Source organism: Zophobas morio, unplaced genomic scaffold, assembly GCF_036711695.1.
Source record: "Zophobas morio isolate AGI-343-1 ecotype UQ-CSIRO unplaced genomic scaffold, CSIRO_AGI_Zmor_V1 ptg000008l, whole genome shotgun sequence".
NCBI lineage: Eukaryota > Metazoa > Arthropoda > Insecta > Coleoptera > Tenebrionidae > Zophobas > Zophobas morio.
The window spans coordinates 12,868,913-12,888,191 of NW_026972113.1; the positions used below are offsets into that span (position 1 = coordinate 12,868,913).

The 19,279-nt window shown below is 25.2% G+C and overlaps 1 protein-coding gene across 25 annotated transcripts in view; it reads left to right on the forward strand.

Annotated features, from left to right (window-relative positions):
• The window catches only part of Cac (cacophony), a 109,352-nt gene that overhangs the window by 15,084 nt on the left and 74,989 nt on the right, over window positions 1-19,279 (forward strand). For 14 of the 25 annotated variants that reach the window (XM_064050956.1, XM_064050933.1, XM_064050942.1 and 11 more), the window contains exons 8-12: window positions 6,927-7,042; window positions 7,109-7,270; window positions 7,514-7,546; window positions 13,275-13,487; window positions 13,539-13,966. In XM_064050956.1, the coding sequence (XP_063907026.1) occupies window positions 6,927-7,042; window positions 7,109-7,270; window positions 7,514-7,546; window positions 13,275-13,487; window positions 13,539-13,966 (952 nt within the window). Of the gene's footprint in view, window positions 1-6,926; window positions 7,043-7,108; window positions 7,271-7,513; window positions 7,547-13,262; window positions 13,488-13,538; window positions 13,967-19,279 lie in introns of all 25 variants that reach the window. The other 11 variants (XM_064050958.1, XM_064050940.1, XM_064050943.1 and 8 more) reach the window with 3 other exon arrangements.

Below are 19,279 nucleotides of genomic sequence, written 5' to 3' on the forward strand. Positions count from 1 at the left end.
TTGAAAAATCAAAAATCCAGAAGTTCTAAAATTTTAAATAGAAAATTAAAAAAATTATTGAAAAATTTAAGGATTGAAAATTCAAAAACTGAAACATTTAAAACTCAAAATAAAAAAATGAAAAAATTGGAAAATGAAAAAATTGGAAAATGAAAAAATCTAATACATAAATTAAAAATTAAAAAGTAGCAAATTATGTCATCGAAGAAACGAGGAACAAAAAAATTGCAAAATTATAAAACTGAAGGAAAAATTATTTTGAAAATCCAAAAATTCCAAAATTCGAAGTTTAAAAGAACGAAAAATTCAACACTGAAAACTAGAAGAAATCCAAAAAAATTGAAATAACGAAAAATTGTAAAATAGAAAAATCTTACAATTGAAAAATTAAAAATCGAGAAATTGAAAAATCGCACAATTCAAAAATCCAAAAATTGTTAAAACCATAAACCTGAAGGAAAGACAATTTTAAAAATCCAAAAATCTCAAAATTCAAAGATTGAAAAAAACGAAAAATTTAACATTGAAAACTACAAAAATTGCCAAAAGAAAATTGAATAATTGAGAAGCAAGAAATCTCAACAATCGAAAAATGGAATAATTGAAAAATTAAAAATCGAGGGATTGAAAAGTCGCAGAATTCAAAATCTAAAAATTAGAAAATGAAAAAATTGCAAAATCATGATTGAATAAAAGAAAATTTTAAAAATCCAATAATCCCAAAATTCAAATGTTAAGAAGAACGAAAAATTTTACATTGAAAAATAGAAAAATTGCAGAAACGAAAAATTGAATAATCGAGGCGCAAAAAATCTCAAAACTTGAAAAATGGAATAATTGAAAAATCGGAAAAATTCATACATACAAAATTTGAAAAATCTAGAACTTGAGAAATCAAAAACTGAAAAATCTCACAATAAATAAAAAAATGCAGAACGGTACAATTGAAAAAATGAAAAAAAAATCTAAAGTTAAAATTTCAAAAGTTGAAAAATCTGAAAACCGAAAAATTTTAGTTGAAACCTAGAGAAACCGAAGAATCAAGATAATTGAAGAATTTGGAATTGAAAAATCGTAAAATAAAATTCCGAAAACTCAAAAATCGAAAAATGAAATATTTCGAAAATCGGAAAAATCGAAAAATTAAAAATCGAGAAGTTGAAAAATCAAAAATCGGGAAGTTATAAAATTTTAAATTGAAAACTAAAAAAATTATTGAAAAATCTAAATTCCAAAAAAATTGAAATAACGAAAAATTGTAAAATAGAAAAATCTTACAATTGAAAAATTAAAAATCGAGAAATTGAAATGTCGCACAATTCAGAAATCCAAAAATTGTTAAAACCATAAAATTGAAGGAAAGACAATTTTAAAAATCCAGAAATCTCAAAATTCAAAGGTTGAAAAAAACGAAAAATTTAACATTGAAAACTAGAAAAATTGCCAAAAGAAAATTGAATAATTGAGAAGCAAGAAATCTCAAAAATCGAAAAATGGAATAATTGAAAAATTAAAGATCGGGAAATTGAAAAGTCAATTCAAAAATCGAAAAATTAGAAAATGAAAAAATTGCAAAATCATGATCGAATAAAACAAAATTTTAAAAATCCGAAAATTCCAAAATTCAAATGTTAAGAAGAGCGAAAAATTTTACATTGAAAAATAGAAAAATTTGCAGAAACGAAAAATTGAATAATCGAGGAGTAAAAAATCTCAAAACTTGAAAAATGGAAAAATTGAAAAATCGGAAAAATTCAAACATACAAAATTTGAAAAATCTAGAACTTGAGAAATCAAAAACTGAAAAATCACACATTAAATAAAAAAATGCAGAACCGTACAACTGAAAAAGTGAAAAAAAAATCTAAAGTGAAAATTTCAAAAGTTGAAAAATATGAAAACCGAAAAATTTTAATTGAAACCTAGAGAAACCGAAGAATCAAGAAAATTGAAGAATTTGGAATTGAAAAATCGGAAAATAAAATTCCGAAAACTAAAAAATCGAAAAATTAAAAATCGAGAAGTTGAAAAATCAAAAATCGTTAAGTTATAAAATTTTAAATTGAAAACTGAATAATTGAGAAGCAAGAAATCTCAAAAATCGAAAAATGGAATAATTGAAAAATTAAAGATCGGGAAATTGAAAAGTCGCAGAATTCAAAAATTGAAAAATTAGAAAATGAAAAAATTGCAAAATCATGATTGAATAAAAGAAAATTTTAAAAATTCAAAAATTCCAAAATTCAAATGTTAAGAAGAGCGAAAAATTTTACATTGAAAAATAGAAAAATTTGCAGAACGAAAAATTGAATAATCGAGGAGCAAAAAATCTCAAAACTTGAAAAACGGAAAAATTGAAAAATCGGAAAAATTCAAACATACAAAATTTGAAAAATCTAGAACTTGAGAAATCAAAAACTGAAAAATCACACAATAAATAAAAAAATGCAGAACCGTACAACTGAAAATGTGAAAAAAAAATCTAAAGTGAAAATTTCAAAAGTTGAAAAATCTGAAAACCGAAAAATTTTAATTGAAACCTAGAGAAACCGAAGAATCAAGAAAATTGAAGAATTTGGAATTGAAAAATCGGGAAATAAAATTCCGAAAACTAAAAAATCGAAAAATTAAAAATCGAAAAGTTGAAAAATCAAAAATACAGAAGTTCTAAAATTTTAAATTGAAAATTAAAACAATTATTGAAAAATCCAGGGATTGAAAAATCAATAACTGAAAAATTTAAAACTCAAAATAAAAAAATGAAAAGATTGGAAAATGAAAAAATCTAATACATAAATTAAAAATTAAAATGTAGCAAATTATGTCATCAAAGAAACGAGGAACAAAAAAATTGCAAAATCATAAAACTGAAGGAAAGATTATTTTAAAAATCCAAACATTCCAAAATTCGAAGTTTAAAAAAACGAAAAATTCAACATTGAAAACTAGAAAAATTCCAAAAAGAAAAATTGAAGAAAGAAAAAATTCAATAATCTAAAAAATAAAAAATTGGAAAATAAAAAACTGAAGTAACGAAAAATTGTAAAATAGAAATGTTGAAAAAAATATCACAATTGAAAAGTCAAAAAATTGAAAAACTAAAACAGACAAAATTTGAAAAATTAAAAAAAAATCTCACAATAAATAAAAAATGCAGAATCGTACATTTGAAGAAATGAAAAAAATAAACAAGTGAAAAATTCAAAAATCTGAAAACCGAAAAATTTTAACTTGAAACCTAGAGAAATCGAAAAATCAAGAAAATTGAAAAATTTAGAATTGAAAAATCGCAAAACAAAATTCCGAATACCAAAAAATCGAAAAATGGAATAATTCGAAAATCGGAAAATTCTAAAATTTTAAATTCAAAACTAAAAAAATAAAAAAAAAATCTAAGAATTAAAAAATCAAAGATTGAAAAATTTAAAACTCAAAATTAAAAAATTTGTAAATACCTAGATTTTACATAATTGAAAAGTTAAAAAAATGCAAAAACTAATGGAAAAATTCAAAAAGCAAGAAAATTGGAAATTTTAAAATTGCAAAAAATCGAGCATTCAAAAAAATCAAAAAATGAGATTAAAAATTAGAAAATTTGAAAAATTAAGAAACCAAGAAAAATTGAAAAACTCCAAACTTAAAAACCGAAATATCCAAAAATTTAAAATTGTGAACTCGAAAAATTGCAAAAAAAATCGGATATTTAAAAAACCAAAAAATGAGATTAAAACTGAAAAAAAAACGATAAATTAACAATCCCAAACTTGAAAAATTTTATATTGAAAGAAACGAAAAACTGAAAACTTACAGACTGAAAACTCGAAAAATCCAAAATTTATGATTGAAAACTATAAACTAATTGAAGAAATCAAAAATTGAAAAATCAAATAATTAAAAATCTCAAAATTGAAAAATCAAACAATTGAAAAAACATACTTAAAATTGATATCAGTATCGAAAACTTAAAGTTGTAATTTACATTAAAAAATGAATGAAAATGGGAAAATCAGAAAATTAAAAATCGAAAAATTGAAAAACCGAAAAATGGAAAATTTCCGAAATTAAAAATCGAAAAATCCAAACATTTGAAATTGAAAATTGAAAAATTTGCTAAATAAAAATCGAAAATTTAAAAAACAAAAAATTAAATTAATGGTTTTGAAATTGAACATTCAAAATCGAGAAATTGAAAAATCGAAGAAATCAAAATTGAAAAATCAAAAACATAATTAAAAATCTCAAAATTGAAAAATCAAAGATTTGAAAAAATAAAAATATTATCAAAAAAATGAAAAACTGTATCTAATACCGAAAACTTAAAATTGTAAATTAAATTAAAAAATCAAAATATTGAAAAAAACGAAAAATAAAAAATCGAGAAACCAAAATTGAAAGAATTCAAAAATCTCGAATATTGAAAAAATGAAATTAAAAGTCAGATAAATTGAAAATTCAAAACCCATAAAATGAAAAACATAAAAATTGATTAACTAGAAACCTTGGAAAATAAAAATCCACATTTATAAAATCAAAAAATGAGATTAAAACTGCAAAACGAAAAATTAAAAACCCAAAGATTGAAAACAAGAAAAATTGCAAATTGAAAGAACTTAAAATTTTAAACATCTAAAAATTGAAAAATTGAATAAATCAAAGAAAACCGATAAACTAACAATCAAGAAATCAAAAATCAGGAAATTGAAAAATCGAAAAATTGAAAAATTCCAAAATTAAAAAATCGAAAAATCCAGAAACTGGAAATTGAAAACTAGAAAAATTGCAAATTAAAAATCCAAGTTTAAAAAATCAAAAAATGAGAATAAAACTGAAAAAAAAACAAAAATTAATCGAAAAACTGTAAAAGCAAAAAATTTAAGAATAAAAACTAGAAAAATTGCAAATGGAAAAAAAAACTGAAAAATCTAAACATCAAAAAATTGATAAACTGAATAAATCACAGAAAAATGAGAAAATAAAAAAAAATTTCATATCGAAAACTAATAATTGTAAATTAATTTGAAAAATTAAATTATTGAAGAAATGAAAAATAGAAAAATCTGGAAATTAATAGTCTACGAACTAAAAATCAAAGAATTCAAAAATCAAAAATCGGGAAACTGAAAAATCAAAAAATTAATAAATTTTATGTTGGAAAAATTGAAAACTTTTATAATGAAAGAAATGAAAAAATGAAAAATTTGAAGATGAAAAATCGACAAATTTAAAAATTCCAAAATTAAACAAATCAAAAATCCAATAATTTAGGATTGAAAACTAAAACGATTTTAATTCAAAAAATCACAAATTAAAAAATCAAAAAATTAAATATTGAGAAAATGAAAAGTGGAAAACGGTAAAGAAACGAAAAATTTAAATGTTTAAAAATTGACAAAATGGAAAATTTTAAAATCGAACAATCCAAAAATCAAAAAATCGAATAGAAATTGCTAATCGAAAAACTGAAAAAATTAAACATCTATAAATTGAAAAATTGAATAAACCGAAGAAAATTGAGAAAGTAAAAATCAAAGAATTAAAAAAATAATAAAAAAGTGCAAAAATTGTAATATCGAAAACTAAGAATTTTAAATTGAATTAAAAAATTAAATTATTCAAGAAAAATCAGACAATTAGAAAATTTCAAACTTTTATATTGAAAGAAACGAAAAAATGAAAAATTTGAAGACTGAAAAATCGAGAAATTTAAAAGTTCCAAATTAAAAAAATCAAAAAATCGAGAAATTTAACATTGAAAACTAGAATAATTGTAAATCGAAAGTCAAAAATTCAAAAATTTAAAAATTAAAGATCGAGAAACGAAAAACCTCTATTGAAAAGTCAAAAAAATTAGAAAAACAAAAAATTAAAATCACTGAAATTAAAAAAAAATGAAATATTTTAAAATCAAAAAATTGAATAAAACAAAAAATAAGGACCGAGAAACTAAAAATCAAAATATTGAAGAAACGAAAATTTGAAAAATCTGAAAACCAAAGAGAAAAAAATTGGAAAATTAAAAACCGAGAACTTGAAAAGTCTTACATTTCGGTTTTTGAAATTCTCTCAATATATAAATTGCAAAGCAAAAATTCAAACTGAAAAATCGAAAAATTCTGAAAATGGAACATTGAAAAAACACCCAAACATTGAAAAATTAATGATCGAGAAATTCGATAATTGAAAAATTTTAAAAATTTAAAAATCAAAAAATCCAAAAATTCAACTCTAAAAATTGAAAAATTGCAAACCGAAAAATTGAGAATTAAAGAATTGAAAAATTGAAAAATTCATAAATCGAACAATCCAAAAATTTAAAATTGAACTAGAAAAACTGCAAATCGAAAAACTGAAAAAATTAAGAAAACGAAAATTAATTATCTAAAATTTGAAAAATTATAAAATTGACAAATTAATAATCAAAAATCAAAAAATTGGAGAATTGATAAAATAAAATATTTAAAATTCCGAAAACAAAAAATTACAAAACGAAAACTCGAAAATCGAAGCCTTGAAAAATTATATCGTCATAAAATGCAAAACTGAGGGAACTAAAAACTGAAACATCGAGAAATTGAAAAATTAAATCAATATTAATACACTGGTTTTATTTCATAACAAATGAAAAGGAAAGTAATTATTTTTAATAGTAAACGATGTTTGTTCTTTTTTTTGACAAAGTGTACTTATTTTGTTTGTTTTATTTTGATAATTATACTAAATTTTGTTTGCCCCAATTTGTCACCAAGTTCTACCTGCGACTTTATTTTCATTCCAAACAAAAAAAAAATGCGTCAAAACTAAATAATTAAAATTAATTAATCTACTTAAATGAATTAAATCATAAAATATCGCTTGGTAGAGTGAGTGCGACCCCACAAAACAAATGTAGACATGCTAGATTAATTCATTATCGCTTTCTCCTGTAGTGAATTTGCCAAAGAAAGAGAAAAAGTAGAAAATAGGCAAGAGTTTTTAAAGTTACGGAGACAGGCGCAGCTAGAAAGAGAACTCAATGGCTATGTACAGTGGATATGCAAAGCAGGTTGGTGCTTAGTTCTTGGCTTTACCTCCCGTATGTACAACCGTACGTTCTATTCCTGTATTACAGAGGAAGTGATCCTGGCGGAAGAGAGAACGACCGAAGAAGAAAAGATGCACATAATGGAGGCGAGGCGGCGAGCCGCAAAAAAGAAGAAACTGAAGAAAATGGGTAAAAGCAAGAGCACCGACACGGAGGAGGAAGAACAAGAGGAAGAAGTGGGTGATGATGGTAAGAGACGTTCTATTAACCACCTCGACACTAGCGAGATAGTCTTTAACTTACTACTCGACAGTTCAAAAATAGAAAAAATGGACTTGATAGGGCAACGTACGGTAGATCTTTTACTAGGAGACTGATTCTTGCATGAGTTTCGCATTATATTAACGAGTTTACGATTAAACGTCATTTACATCAGCCATTTTCATTAAATTTCTCTGTTTACTTGTACTGATATTCTGTTTTAATCCACAGTATTTCTTACAGAGTCTAAGAAAAACTTCAAAGGTATGCCAAACTGACGGAAAATTGTGTAAAATACAATCGTTAGACTTGATTTGTTTAGCTGATTCTAACAACCTCTGTAGTGCTTATACTGCGGGTTCTTCTTTCTCTGGAAGGGTAAACATCAGGTGTCATGTGTTTGTTTATTATTTGTCTTTTTTTTCTAGATTTTTCACGGGACTTTTTCAAAGATAAACACTTTAGTATTTTGTTTTTTTTTTTTATTAACACTGTACGGTTTTAAACATAACTAACACATTTCCTACGAAATCCCAGAGGCCTCCTAAGTTCTTTTAAATCTTTCAAATAAAGAATTTTTGAAAAAAAGGCACCAGAAGCCCTGAAAATTCTTTTAAATTCCTCAAAAAGAACACCAGGGATTCATACAATCTTTTTAAACTCTTGAGAAAGACCCCAAGAGCCCCAAAGATTCTTTCAAATTCTTAAAAAGAGACACGAGAGGACTCCAAGAATCCTTTAAAAAAGATAACAGGGTTTCCCAAAGTCTTTTTAAACTCTTGAGAAAAAGACACCAAAGATTCCAAATATCTCTTTAAAATCTTAAGAAAAAGACACCAAGAGCCTTCTGGATGTTTTCAGTTCTTAAGAAAAAAGAATATCAGAGGATCCCAAGAATCTTTTAAATTATTTAAAAAAGATCAAAGGGAGTCCCAAGGTCTTTTTAAACTCTTCAGAAAAAGACAAAAAGAGCGCACAACATTTTTTTAAATTCCTGAAAGGGACTCATCAGATCCTTTAAAATTCTTGAAAAATAAGACACCAGGGACCCCAAAGATATTTTTAAACTTTTGAGAAAAAGACACCTAAGATTCCAAAGATCTTTTTAAAATCTTGAGAAAAAGACACCAGGAGTCTTCTGGATTTTTTCAATTCTTAAGAAAAACAGAATATCAGAGGATCCAAGAATTTTTTAAATTCTTGAAAAGAGCCCAGGGTCTTTTTAAACTCTTCAGAAAAAGACACCCAGAGTGCACAATGTTTTTTTAATTCCTGAAAGTTCATTTTTAATCTTTTGAGGAAAAGACACGAAGAGCCTTCTGATTCTTTTAAATTCTCAAAAATATGACCAGAGAATCGCAAGATTCGTTTAAATTCCTCAAAAAGAATAGCAGACATAAGATCTTTTTAAACTTTTGAGAAAGACACCAAGAGCTCTCAAGATTCTTTCAAATTCTTAAAAAAAGACATGAGAGGACTCCAAGATTTTTATTTTTTTTTTTTAAGATAACAAGGTTTCCCAAAGTTTTTTAAACTGTGGAGAAAAAGACATCAGGAGCCTTCTGGATTCTTTTCTATTCTTAAGAAAAAAACTATATCAGAGGATCCCAAGAATCTTTTAAATTCTTTAAAAAAAGAGCCCATGGATTCCCAAGGTCTTTTAAAACACTTCGGAAAAAGACACCAATAGCCGACAACATTTTTTTTTAATTCCTGAAAGGGACTCCCAATATTCTTTAAAATTCTTGAAAAAAAAAGACACCAGGAACTCTTAAGATTCTTTTAAATTCTTGAAAAAAAGACCCCAGGGATCCCCAAGATATTTTTAAATTTTTGAACCTTCAGATTCTTTTAAAATTATTAAAAGAAAACCAGAGAATCGCAAGATTCTTTTAAATTCCTCAAAAAGGACGCCAAGGATTCATAAGATCTTTTTAAACTCTTGAGAAAGACAACAAGTGCCCCAAGATTCTTTTAAAAAAGCCATGAGAGAACTTCAAGAATCTTTTAAGTTTTTCTAAAACAGATAACAGGGATTTCCGCCGTAAACTCTTGAGGAAAAGACACCAAAAATTCCCAAAGTCTTTTTAAAATCTTGGAAAAAAGACATCCGAAGCCTTCTGGATTCCTTTCAATTCTCAAGAAAAAAGGATATCACAGGACCCCAAGAATCTTTTAAATCCTTTAAAAAATATACCAAGGATTCTCACCAGTTTTAAACATGAAATAAATGTCGAAAAACTAAAAGGTTGGAAAAATCGAGGAATAATTTTTTTTTTAATTGGAAACTAAAAACAGTGTAAATCAAAACATTTAAACAACGAAAAATTATAAATTCGGGAACTAAAAATTGAAAACTGAAAAGTTGAAACAGTCAGGAATTAAAACATCCACAAACAAAAAATTTAAAATCAAAATCGAAACATGGGATAATTAAAAAAATCGAGAAACTCGAAAAATTCCAAAATTAAAAATTGAAAAATTGGAGAAATTGAAAAATCAAAAACTGAGGAAAAATTTGCAAATCGAAAAATTGACACGAAAAAATGAAAAATCTCAAACGAAAAATTTTAAAATTGAAAAATCGAAATGTTGAAAATCTCGCAGTTCAAAATTACAAAAATGGAAAACACGACAAATTGAATCAACCAAATTCTAGACAAAAAAATCATTATTTTGTTTTTTTTGTCTAGAATTTGGTTGAAAAATCAAAATAATGCTTGAGAAATTAAAAAATCAAAAAATTGAATAAGTAAAAATTCGAAAAACTCACAAAATTTCAAAATTAAAAATCGTAAAATTGAAAAATTAAAAATTTTAAAATCAAAACTAGAACAATTTCAAATTGAAAAATTGAAGACACGAAAAACCGAAAAATCGGGAAATTGAAATTAAAAATTCAAAAATCAAAACATTGAAAAATGGAATAATTGTAACACATGAAACATCGAGAAAATCTGAAAATTGCAAAATTATAAAATTAAGATTTCTAAAAATTGATAAAACAAAAAATTGCAAAATAAGGATCGAAAATTTAAAAAATAAAAAATGGATTAATTGAGAGATTGAAAAATTGAAAACACGAAAAATTAAAAGTTGAGGAAACTGAAAAATCAAGAACTGAGAAAATGAAATTAAAAACTGAGAACTTGAAAAATTGCAAAACGAAAAATTGAAGACACGAAAAATAAAAAATCGTAATCGAAAAATCGAAACATTGAAATTCAAAAATACAAAATTGGAAAACTTGAAAAAGTGAAATAACCGAAGCCTAGACAAAAACTAAAAAATAATGTCCGAAAAATTAAAAATTCGAAAAATTGAATAACTGAAAATTCGAAAAAATCACAAAATTTCAAAATTAAATCGAAACATTGGAAAGTTAAAAATTTTAAAATCAAAACTAAAAAAATTTCAAATTGAAAAATTGAAGAACGAGAAACCGAAAAATCGGGAAATTGAAATTAAAAATTCAAAAATCAAAACATTGAAAAATCGAATAATTGTAACACATGAAACATCGAGAAAATCTGAACATTGCAAAATTATAAAATTAAGATTTCTAAAAATTGATAAAAGGAAAAATTAAAAAATTAAATTTAAAATATCTGGAAACTGTAAAAACAAAAATTGCAAAATAAGGATCGAAAATTTAAAAAATAAAAAAATGAAAAAAATTAAAAAATAAAAAAATGGAACAAAATTGGAAAACTTGAAACAGTGAAATAATCGAAGCCTAGACAAAAACTAAAAAATAATGTCCGAAAAATTAAAAATTCGAAAAATTGAATAACTGAAAATTCGAAAGAAATCACAAAATTTCAAAATTAAATCGAAAAATTGGAAAGTTAAAATTTTTAAAATCAAAACTAGAAATATTTCAAATCGAAAAATTGAAGACACGAGAAACCGAAAAATCGGAAAATTGAAATTAAAAATTCAAAAATCAAAACATTGAAAAATCGAATAATTGTAACACATGAAACGTAGAGAAAATCTGAAAATTACAAAATTATAAAATTAAGAATTCTAAAAATTGATGAAACGAAAAATTAAAAAATTAAATTTAAAATATCTGGAAACTGTAAAAACATGAAAATTGCAAAATAAGGATCGAAAATTTAAAAAATAAAAAATGGAATAATTGAGAGATTGGAAAACTGAAAACACGAAAAATAGTAAATTGGAGAAATTGAAAAATCAAGAACTGAGAAAATGAAATTAAAAATTAAGAACTTGAAAAACTGCAAAACGAAAAATTGAAGACACGAAAATGAAAAATCTCAATCGGAAAATCGAAACATTGAAATTCAAAAATACAAAATTGGAAAATTTGAAAAAGTGAAATAATCGAAGCCTATACAAAAGCTAAAAAATAATGTCCGAAAAATTAAAAATTTGAAAAATTGAATAACTGAAAATTCGAAAAACTCACAAAATTTCAAAATTAAATCCAAAAAAGTAAGTCGAAAGTTAATTTTCAAAATCAAAACTAGAAAGACGTCAAATTGAAGACACGAAAAACTGAAAAAATCAGGAAATATAAAAATCGAAATTTCAAAAATTAAATTTAAAATAGCTGGAAATTGTGAAAACAAAAACTGAAAATTTAAGCAATCAAAAAATTGAATAATCACAAAAATCGAAAAATCTAAAATTGAGTGCTGAAAACATAAAAAAAACAATCGAAAAATTGGGGAAATGAAAATATGCAACATTGAAACATCGAAAAATTGAAAAATCGAAATAGGGGAAAAACGAAAAAATGTATGACATGGGAAAATTAAATTGGAAAAATTATAACACTGATACTTACTTTCAGATATGAAAAAATTGAAAAAGTTATGAAATTAAGAAGTGGAAAAATTGAAGAAACGAAAAATGTAAAAATTAAAAATCGGGGAACTAAAAATCCATAAATTGAAAAAAATAAAAATTAAGACCTGGAAAAATTGCAAGTCGAAAAATTGAAAATAATAATTAATTAAAAAATCAAAAATTGAAATTAAGAAGTGCTAAAATTGAAAAAGTGAAAAATTAAAACCTGAGGAATTAAAAAAAAAATAAAATCGGAAAAAAATCGAACATTTAAAAATTCAAAAATCCAACAGGAGATTTCACTTTATTTATTTTTTTTTATTTCCAAGTTCTTTAAAAATTGAACAAAATAAAATTGAATCATTGTACATATTTTTTCTAACGGCTGTACATTAGTAGCTTCTAAGGCAACCAAAAATTTTAGTGCTAAAACCGCCAACACAAACGGAAACGGGAGACCCACTTTTTCACACTCTAGACATCATGAAACGTCGTAAAAATCCAAAATTAACCGCAGTTGACCTCGTTAGTTTTCCGCTTAGATTTGAGTGCGCTTCAAGTGTTTACCCTTCTTTTCAATTCTTTTAGACCTGTGTTGCTCCTTTTCCATTTTTTTAATCATTGCAGTCACGTCATTCCACAACGTTTTAATTTGTGTATAAATTTTGTTCTACTTAACAAACACCCAAGCCATCATGTAAGTTTAACTAACATCACGAGGGATTCGTAACACCGTAGGTAATTTTCTAATTAATTAAGTATTATTAATATTAAAGAAAAATTTGTTCCACGTAGAAACCAATCGTTAGAAAATTATCTCAATCTACTTGATATAATAATATATTCGATAAAAAGCTTCACAGGTCAGCTTTTGGCTGAAGCGCCTCAGCATTGTGCAGACTTTAGCGGACTCGACCCCAAAAGTAGATTTTTTTAGTATTTAGGTGATCTAGTGGCGTTGATTGGTGCTAGTCGCTGTAGATAGTTTGAAACGTAGGAATTTGTCTCATTGTTTCGTCTGACCGATGACCGTGCCTCAGTGGCGGACAAAATCCGCGCCGGGGTCGCTCAAACCCCGCTTTACGAACCCCAGGGGTCGGAATTTGTCCGCCGCTTCTAACCCCCCAAGTCCCCTGACGGCATTGTCGCATGTTGAAGTTAGTATTTTTAACAGGCTTTGGCAGAACGTCGTACATGAAATCCCGAGCGCAGGGTCCCGGAGGATGCGCCAGTTTCTGGAGGGCCGAGAAGCGTTTCCGTTTCGGGATTCGCCACATGGTGAAAACCCAATGGTTCTATTGGTCCGTCATCGTGCTGGTTTTTTTTAATACGTTTTGCGTGGCCGTCGAATTCCACGGTCAACCCGACTGGCTGAGCAAGTTCTTGTGTAAGTTTAGTGTCGAGTGCGATTTTCGCCTCTATACAAGTCGTGTTTTAGACTACGCCGAGTACGTTTTTCTGGGTCTGTTCATGTCGGAGATGTTCATCAAGATGTACGCGTTGGGCCCCCGGATCTACTTCGAGTCGGCGTTCAACCGCTTCGACTGCGTGGTGATCACGGGCTCGATCTTCGAGGTGATCTGGTCGGCCGTGAAAGGGGGCTCGTTCGGGCTGTCGGTGCTCAGAGCCCTAAGACTCTTGCGCATCTTCAAAGTAACCAAGTACTGGTCCTCGCTGAGAAATCTCGTCATTTCGCTGCTCAATTCCATGAGGTCCATCATTTCCTTACTATTCCTCCTTTTCTTGTTCATTCTGATTTTCGCGCTGCTCGGCATGCAGCTCTTCGGCGGCCAGTTCAACTTCGAGAATGAAACGCCACCGACGAACTTCAACACGTTTCCGATCGCACTTTTAACAGTATTTCAAGTGAGTATGAGCGAGGCTTGGGGACTGGGGCGACGCGCAGGCCAGAGAGTGGGCGGGGGATTTTCGCCTCTAATAAAAATTTTCATTTTTCTTACTGTAGCGGTGTTGTGTACCAAGGGTTGCCTACACAACATCTATTTTAGTTTAAACTTAAAAACTGCAAAACTGTAATTTTGAAAAATTAAAAAATAAAAAGCGGGAAGACGAAAAGTTGTAAAAACCAAAAATTGTTACTTAAAATTAATATCAAGAAATGGAAAAAACGAAAAATTTTAATATCGAAATTATTTAAAAGTCTTACATTTGAAAAATCGAAGAATTTAAAAACTGAAAAATATAAATAACCACAAAGAACTGAAAAATTTAAAATTGAATATACTGAAAATTAAAAAAATAAAAAAATGTAAAGTTGAAAAAGAGAATTTAAAAATTTAATAAAACAAAATAAAAAAAAATAATCCAAAAGTGGAAGAGTCGAAAAATTTTAAATCGATATCCAGAAAAACTGTACTTCGAACAATTAAAGAAACAAAAATTTGGCTTAATAAAAAATAAATCAATCAAAGAATTCAAAACCTAAAATTTTGAAATTGAAAACTCGAGATATTGCAAACCGAAAAATTGAAGAGTACAGAAACAGAGATAGAAAAATTAAAAAATCTGAAATTTGAAGAAACTAAAAAAAAAACAATAAAAAAATCAAAAATTATAAATTTGAAACATTGAACTTGAAAACTCGAAAAATTGATGAAACAAAAACCTACAAGTTTGAAAATTTGTAATCATAAAAAATGAAAAATTTGAAAATTCTAAAATCTGAAGAAGCTAAAACAAATTAAAAAAATTTAAATTTGAAAAATTTAAACTTCAAAACTCGAAAAATTGATGAAAAAAAAGAAGAATTGAAGAATCAAAAAATTTTAACTTGAGAACTAAAAAAACTGTAAATTCGAGAAACGAAAAATTGAAAAATCGAAAAATTAAAATACTAAGAAATTGGAAAATTGTAAAATCGAAAATTTACAAATCTAAGAATTAACAAAAATAAATATCTAAAAATTGTAGAAAGGAAAATTGCAAAATAGAAATCGGAGATTTAATTGAAAATTCGGAAAAATTTCAAAAAATGAAAATTAGAACTGGTAAAAGTGCCAAAAGAAAAATCTGAAATTTGGGAAACTAAATAAGTAAATATGTAAAATAAAAAAAGTAAAACTTTGAAAATTCGAAAAATTTGAATCACAAAAATTAAGAACCTAGAATGTGAAACCGAAAATTTTCAAATCCAGAACTCAAAAAGAAAAATCAAAATATTTAAAAATCATAGAAAGGAAAAATTGCAAAATGGAAAACTGAAAATTCAAAAAATTTAAAATCGAGAAACTCAAACGAAGTAAAGAAACATAAAAAATTTGAAAGTTGATAAATAGAAAAATTGACGAAAGAAAAATTCAAAAACTGAAAAATCTAAAATTTTGAAACTGAAAATTAGAAAAATTGCAGATCGAAAAATTGAAGAAAGTCGAAACTAAGAGATCGAACATTTGAAAAATCTAAAATTTTAAAAACTGAAAAATATAAATAACCACAAAGAACTGAAAGATCGAAAAACTGAACAATCTAAAATTGAATATACTGAAAATGAAAAAAATCAAAAAATTTAAAGTTCAAAAAGAGAATCTAAAAATTTAATAAAACATAATTAAAAAAAAAATAATCCAAAAGTGGAAGAGTCGAAAAATTTTTAATCGAGATCCAGAAAAACTGTACTTCGAACAATTAAAGAAACAAAAATTTAAAGGATCGAAAACCTGAAAAATCTAAAAATTGATGGAACGAAAAATGAAAAAAAACTTGGAAGCTCAAAAATTAAAGAAACAAAAAAAAAACGATTGAAATGTTGAAAAATTTGAAAAATTAAACGAAAAATTATTAAAAAACTGAAATTGAAAACCAGAAAAATTACAAATTGAAAAATTAAAGAAACGAAAATTTGACTCAATAAAAAATAAACAAATCAAAGAATTAAGAACTTAAAATTTTGAAATTGAAAACTAGAAAAATTGCAAACCGAAAAATTGAAGAGTGTAGAAACAGAGATCGAAAAATTAAAAAATCTGAAATTTGAAGAAACTAAAAAAACAAAAAAATTATAAATTTGAGACATTGAACTTGAAAACTTGAAAAATTGATGAAACAAAAACCTAAAAGTTTGAAAATTTGTAAACATAAAAAATGAAACATTTTAAATCCAAAGCAGAAAAATTTCAACCAAAAATTGAAAAATTGAGAAACTCAAAAATCGAAAAATTTAAACGTTGCAAAAAACGAAAAATTGACGAAGAAAATTGAAAGACTGAAAACTAGGAAAATCAAAAACCGAAAAATTTTAAAATTCTAAAATTTGAAGAAGCTAAAACAAATTAAAAAAATAGAAATTTGAAAAATTTAAACTTGAAAACTCAAAAAATTGATGAAACAAAAAAAAAAGAAGAATTGAAGAATCAAAAAATTTTAACTTGAGAACTCAAAAAATTGCAAATTCGAGAAACGAAAAATCGCAAAATTGAAAAATCAAAAAATTGAAATACCAAGAAATCGGAAAATTGTAAAAATCGAAAATTTATAAATCTAAAAATTAACAAAAATAAATATCTAAAAATTGTAGAAAGGAAATTTGCAAAATAGAAATCGGAGAATGAATTGAAAATTCGGAAAAATCGAAAAATTCCATGTCAGAAAATTGAAAACGACTGTGAAAAATCGGAAATGTGAAATTCCAGAACTGAAAAACGAAAAATAGAAAACCTGATTTTGGAAAATAAAAAAAAATTGGTAAAAATCGCTAAATTAAAAATTGAGAAACCAAAAATCGAAAACAAGCATCGACAAACTCAAAAGTTGAAGAATTGACGAAATGAAGAATTAAAAAATCAAAAATTCCAAAAAATGAAAATTTTGAAATTGACAACTGGTAAAAGCGCCAAAAGAAAATTGAAAAATCTGAAATTTGGTAAACTAAATGTGTAAAATAAAAAAAAGTAAAAATTTGAAAATTCGAAAAATTTGAACCACAAAATTAAGAACCTAGAATGTGAAACCGAAAATTTTTGAAATCCAGAACTCAAAAAGAAAAATCAAAATATTTAAAATCGTAGAAACGAAAAATTACAAAATCGAACTGAAAAATCAAAAAATTTAAAATCGACAAACTCAAACGTAGTAAAGAAACAAAAAATTTAAAAGTTGAAAAATAGAAAAATTGACGATATGAGAAATTCAAAAACTGAAAATCTAAAATTTTGAAACTGAAAATTAGAAAAATTGCAAATCGAAAAATTAAAGAAAACCGAAACTAAGATCGAACATTTGAAAAATCTAAAATTTTAAAAACTGAAAAATACAAATAACCACAAAGAACTGAAAGATCGAAAAACTGAAAAATCTAAAACTGAATATACTGAAAATGAAAAAAATAAAAAAATTTAATAAAACAAAATAAAAAAAAAATCCAAAAGTGGAAGAGTCGAAAAATTTTAAATCGAGATTCAGAAAAACTACACTTCGAACAGTTAAAGAAACAAAAATTTAAATGATCGAAAACCTGAAAAATCTAAAAATTGATGGAAGGAAAAATGAAAAAAAACTTGGAAGCCCCAACAATTGAAGAAACAAAAAAAGAACGATTGAAATGTTGAAAAATTTAAAATTAAACGAAAAATTATTAAAAAACTGAAATTGAAAACCAGAAAAATTACAAACTGAAAAATTAAAGAAACGAAAATTTGACACAATAAAAAATAAATCAAAGAATTCAAAACTTAAAATTTTGAAATTGAAAAGTAGAAAAATTGCAAACCGAAAAATTGAAGAGTGTAGAAAGAGAGAGATCGAAAAATTAAAAAATCTGAAATTTGAAGAAACTAAAAAACAATAAAAAAACAAAAAGTTATAAATTTGAGACATTGAACTTGAAAACTTGAAAAATTGATGACCTAAAAGTTTGAAAACTTGTAAACATCAAAAATGAAACATTTCAAATTCAAAAGCAGAAAAATTTCAACCAGAAATTGAAAAATTGAGAAACTCAAAAATCGAAAAATTTAAACGTTGCAAAAAACGCAAAATTGACGAAGAAAATTGAAAGACTGAAAACTTGAAGAAGCTAAAACAAATTAAAAAAATAGAAATTTGAAAAATTTAAACTTGCAAACTCAAAAAATTGATGAAACAAAAAAAAAGAAGAATTGAAGAATCAAAAAATTTTAACTTAGGAAAAAAAAATATAAATTCGAGAAACGAAAAATCGCAAAATTGAAAAGTCAAAAAAAAAATACCAAGAAATTGGAAAATTGTAAAATCGAAAATTTACAAATCTAAGAATTAACAAAAATAAATATCTAAAAATTGTAGAAAGGAAAATTGCAAAATAGAAATCGAAGAATGAATTGAAAATTCGGAAAAATCGAAAAATTCCATGTCAGAAAATTGAAAACGACTGAAAAATCGGAAATGTGAAATTCTAGAACTGAAAAACGAAAAATAGAAAACCTGATTTTGGAAAATAAAAAAAATTGATAAAAATCGCTAAATTAAAAATTGAGAAACCAAAAATCGAAAACAAGCATCGGCAAACTCAAAAGTTGAAGAATTGACGAAATGAAGAATTAAAGAATTAAAAATTTCAAAAAATGAAAATTTTGAAATTGACAACTGGTAAAAGCGCCAAAAGAAAATTGAAAAATGTGAAATTTGGGAAACTAAATATGTAAAATAAAAAAAAGTAAAAATTTGAACCACAAAAATTAAGAACCTAGAATGTGAAACCGAAAATTTTTAAATCCGGAACTCAAAAAGAAAAATCAAAATATTTAAAAATCGTAGAAACGAAAAATTGCAAAATGGAAAACTGAAAATTCAAAAAATTTAAAATCGAGAAACTCAAACGAAGTAAAGAAACATAAAAAATTTAAAAGTTGAAAAATAGAAAAATTGGCGAAATGAAAAATTCAAAAACTGAAAAATCTAAAATTTTGAAACTGAAAATTAGAAAAATTGCAAATCGAAAAATTAAAGAAAACCGAAACTAAGAGATCGAACATTTGAAAAATCTAAAATTTTTAAAACAGAAAAATATAAATAACCACAAAGAACTGAAAATCTAAAATTGAATATACTGAAAATGAAAAAAATAAAAAAATTTAATATAACAAAATAAAAAAAAATCCAAAAGTCGAAGAGTCGAAAAATTTTAAATCGAGATCCTGAAAAACTGCACTTCGAACAATTAAAGAAACAAAAATTGAAATGATC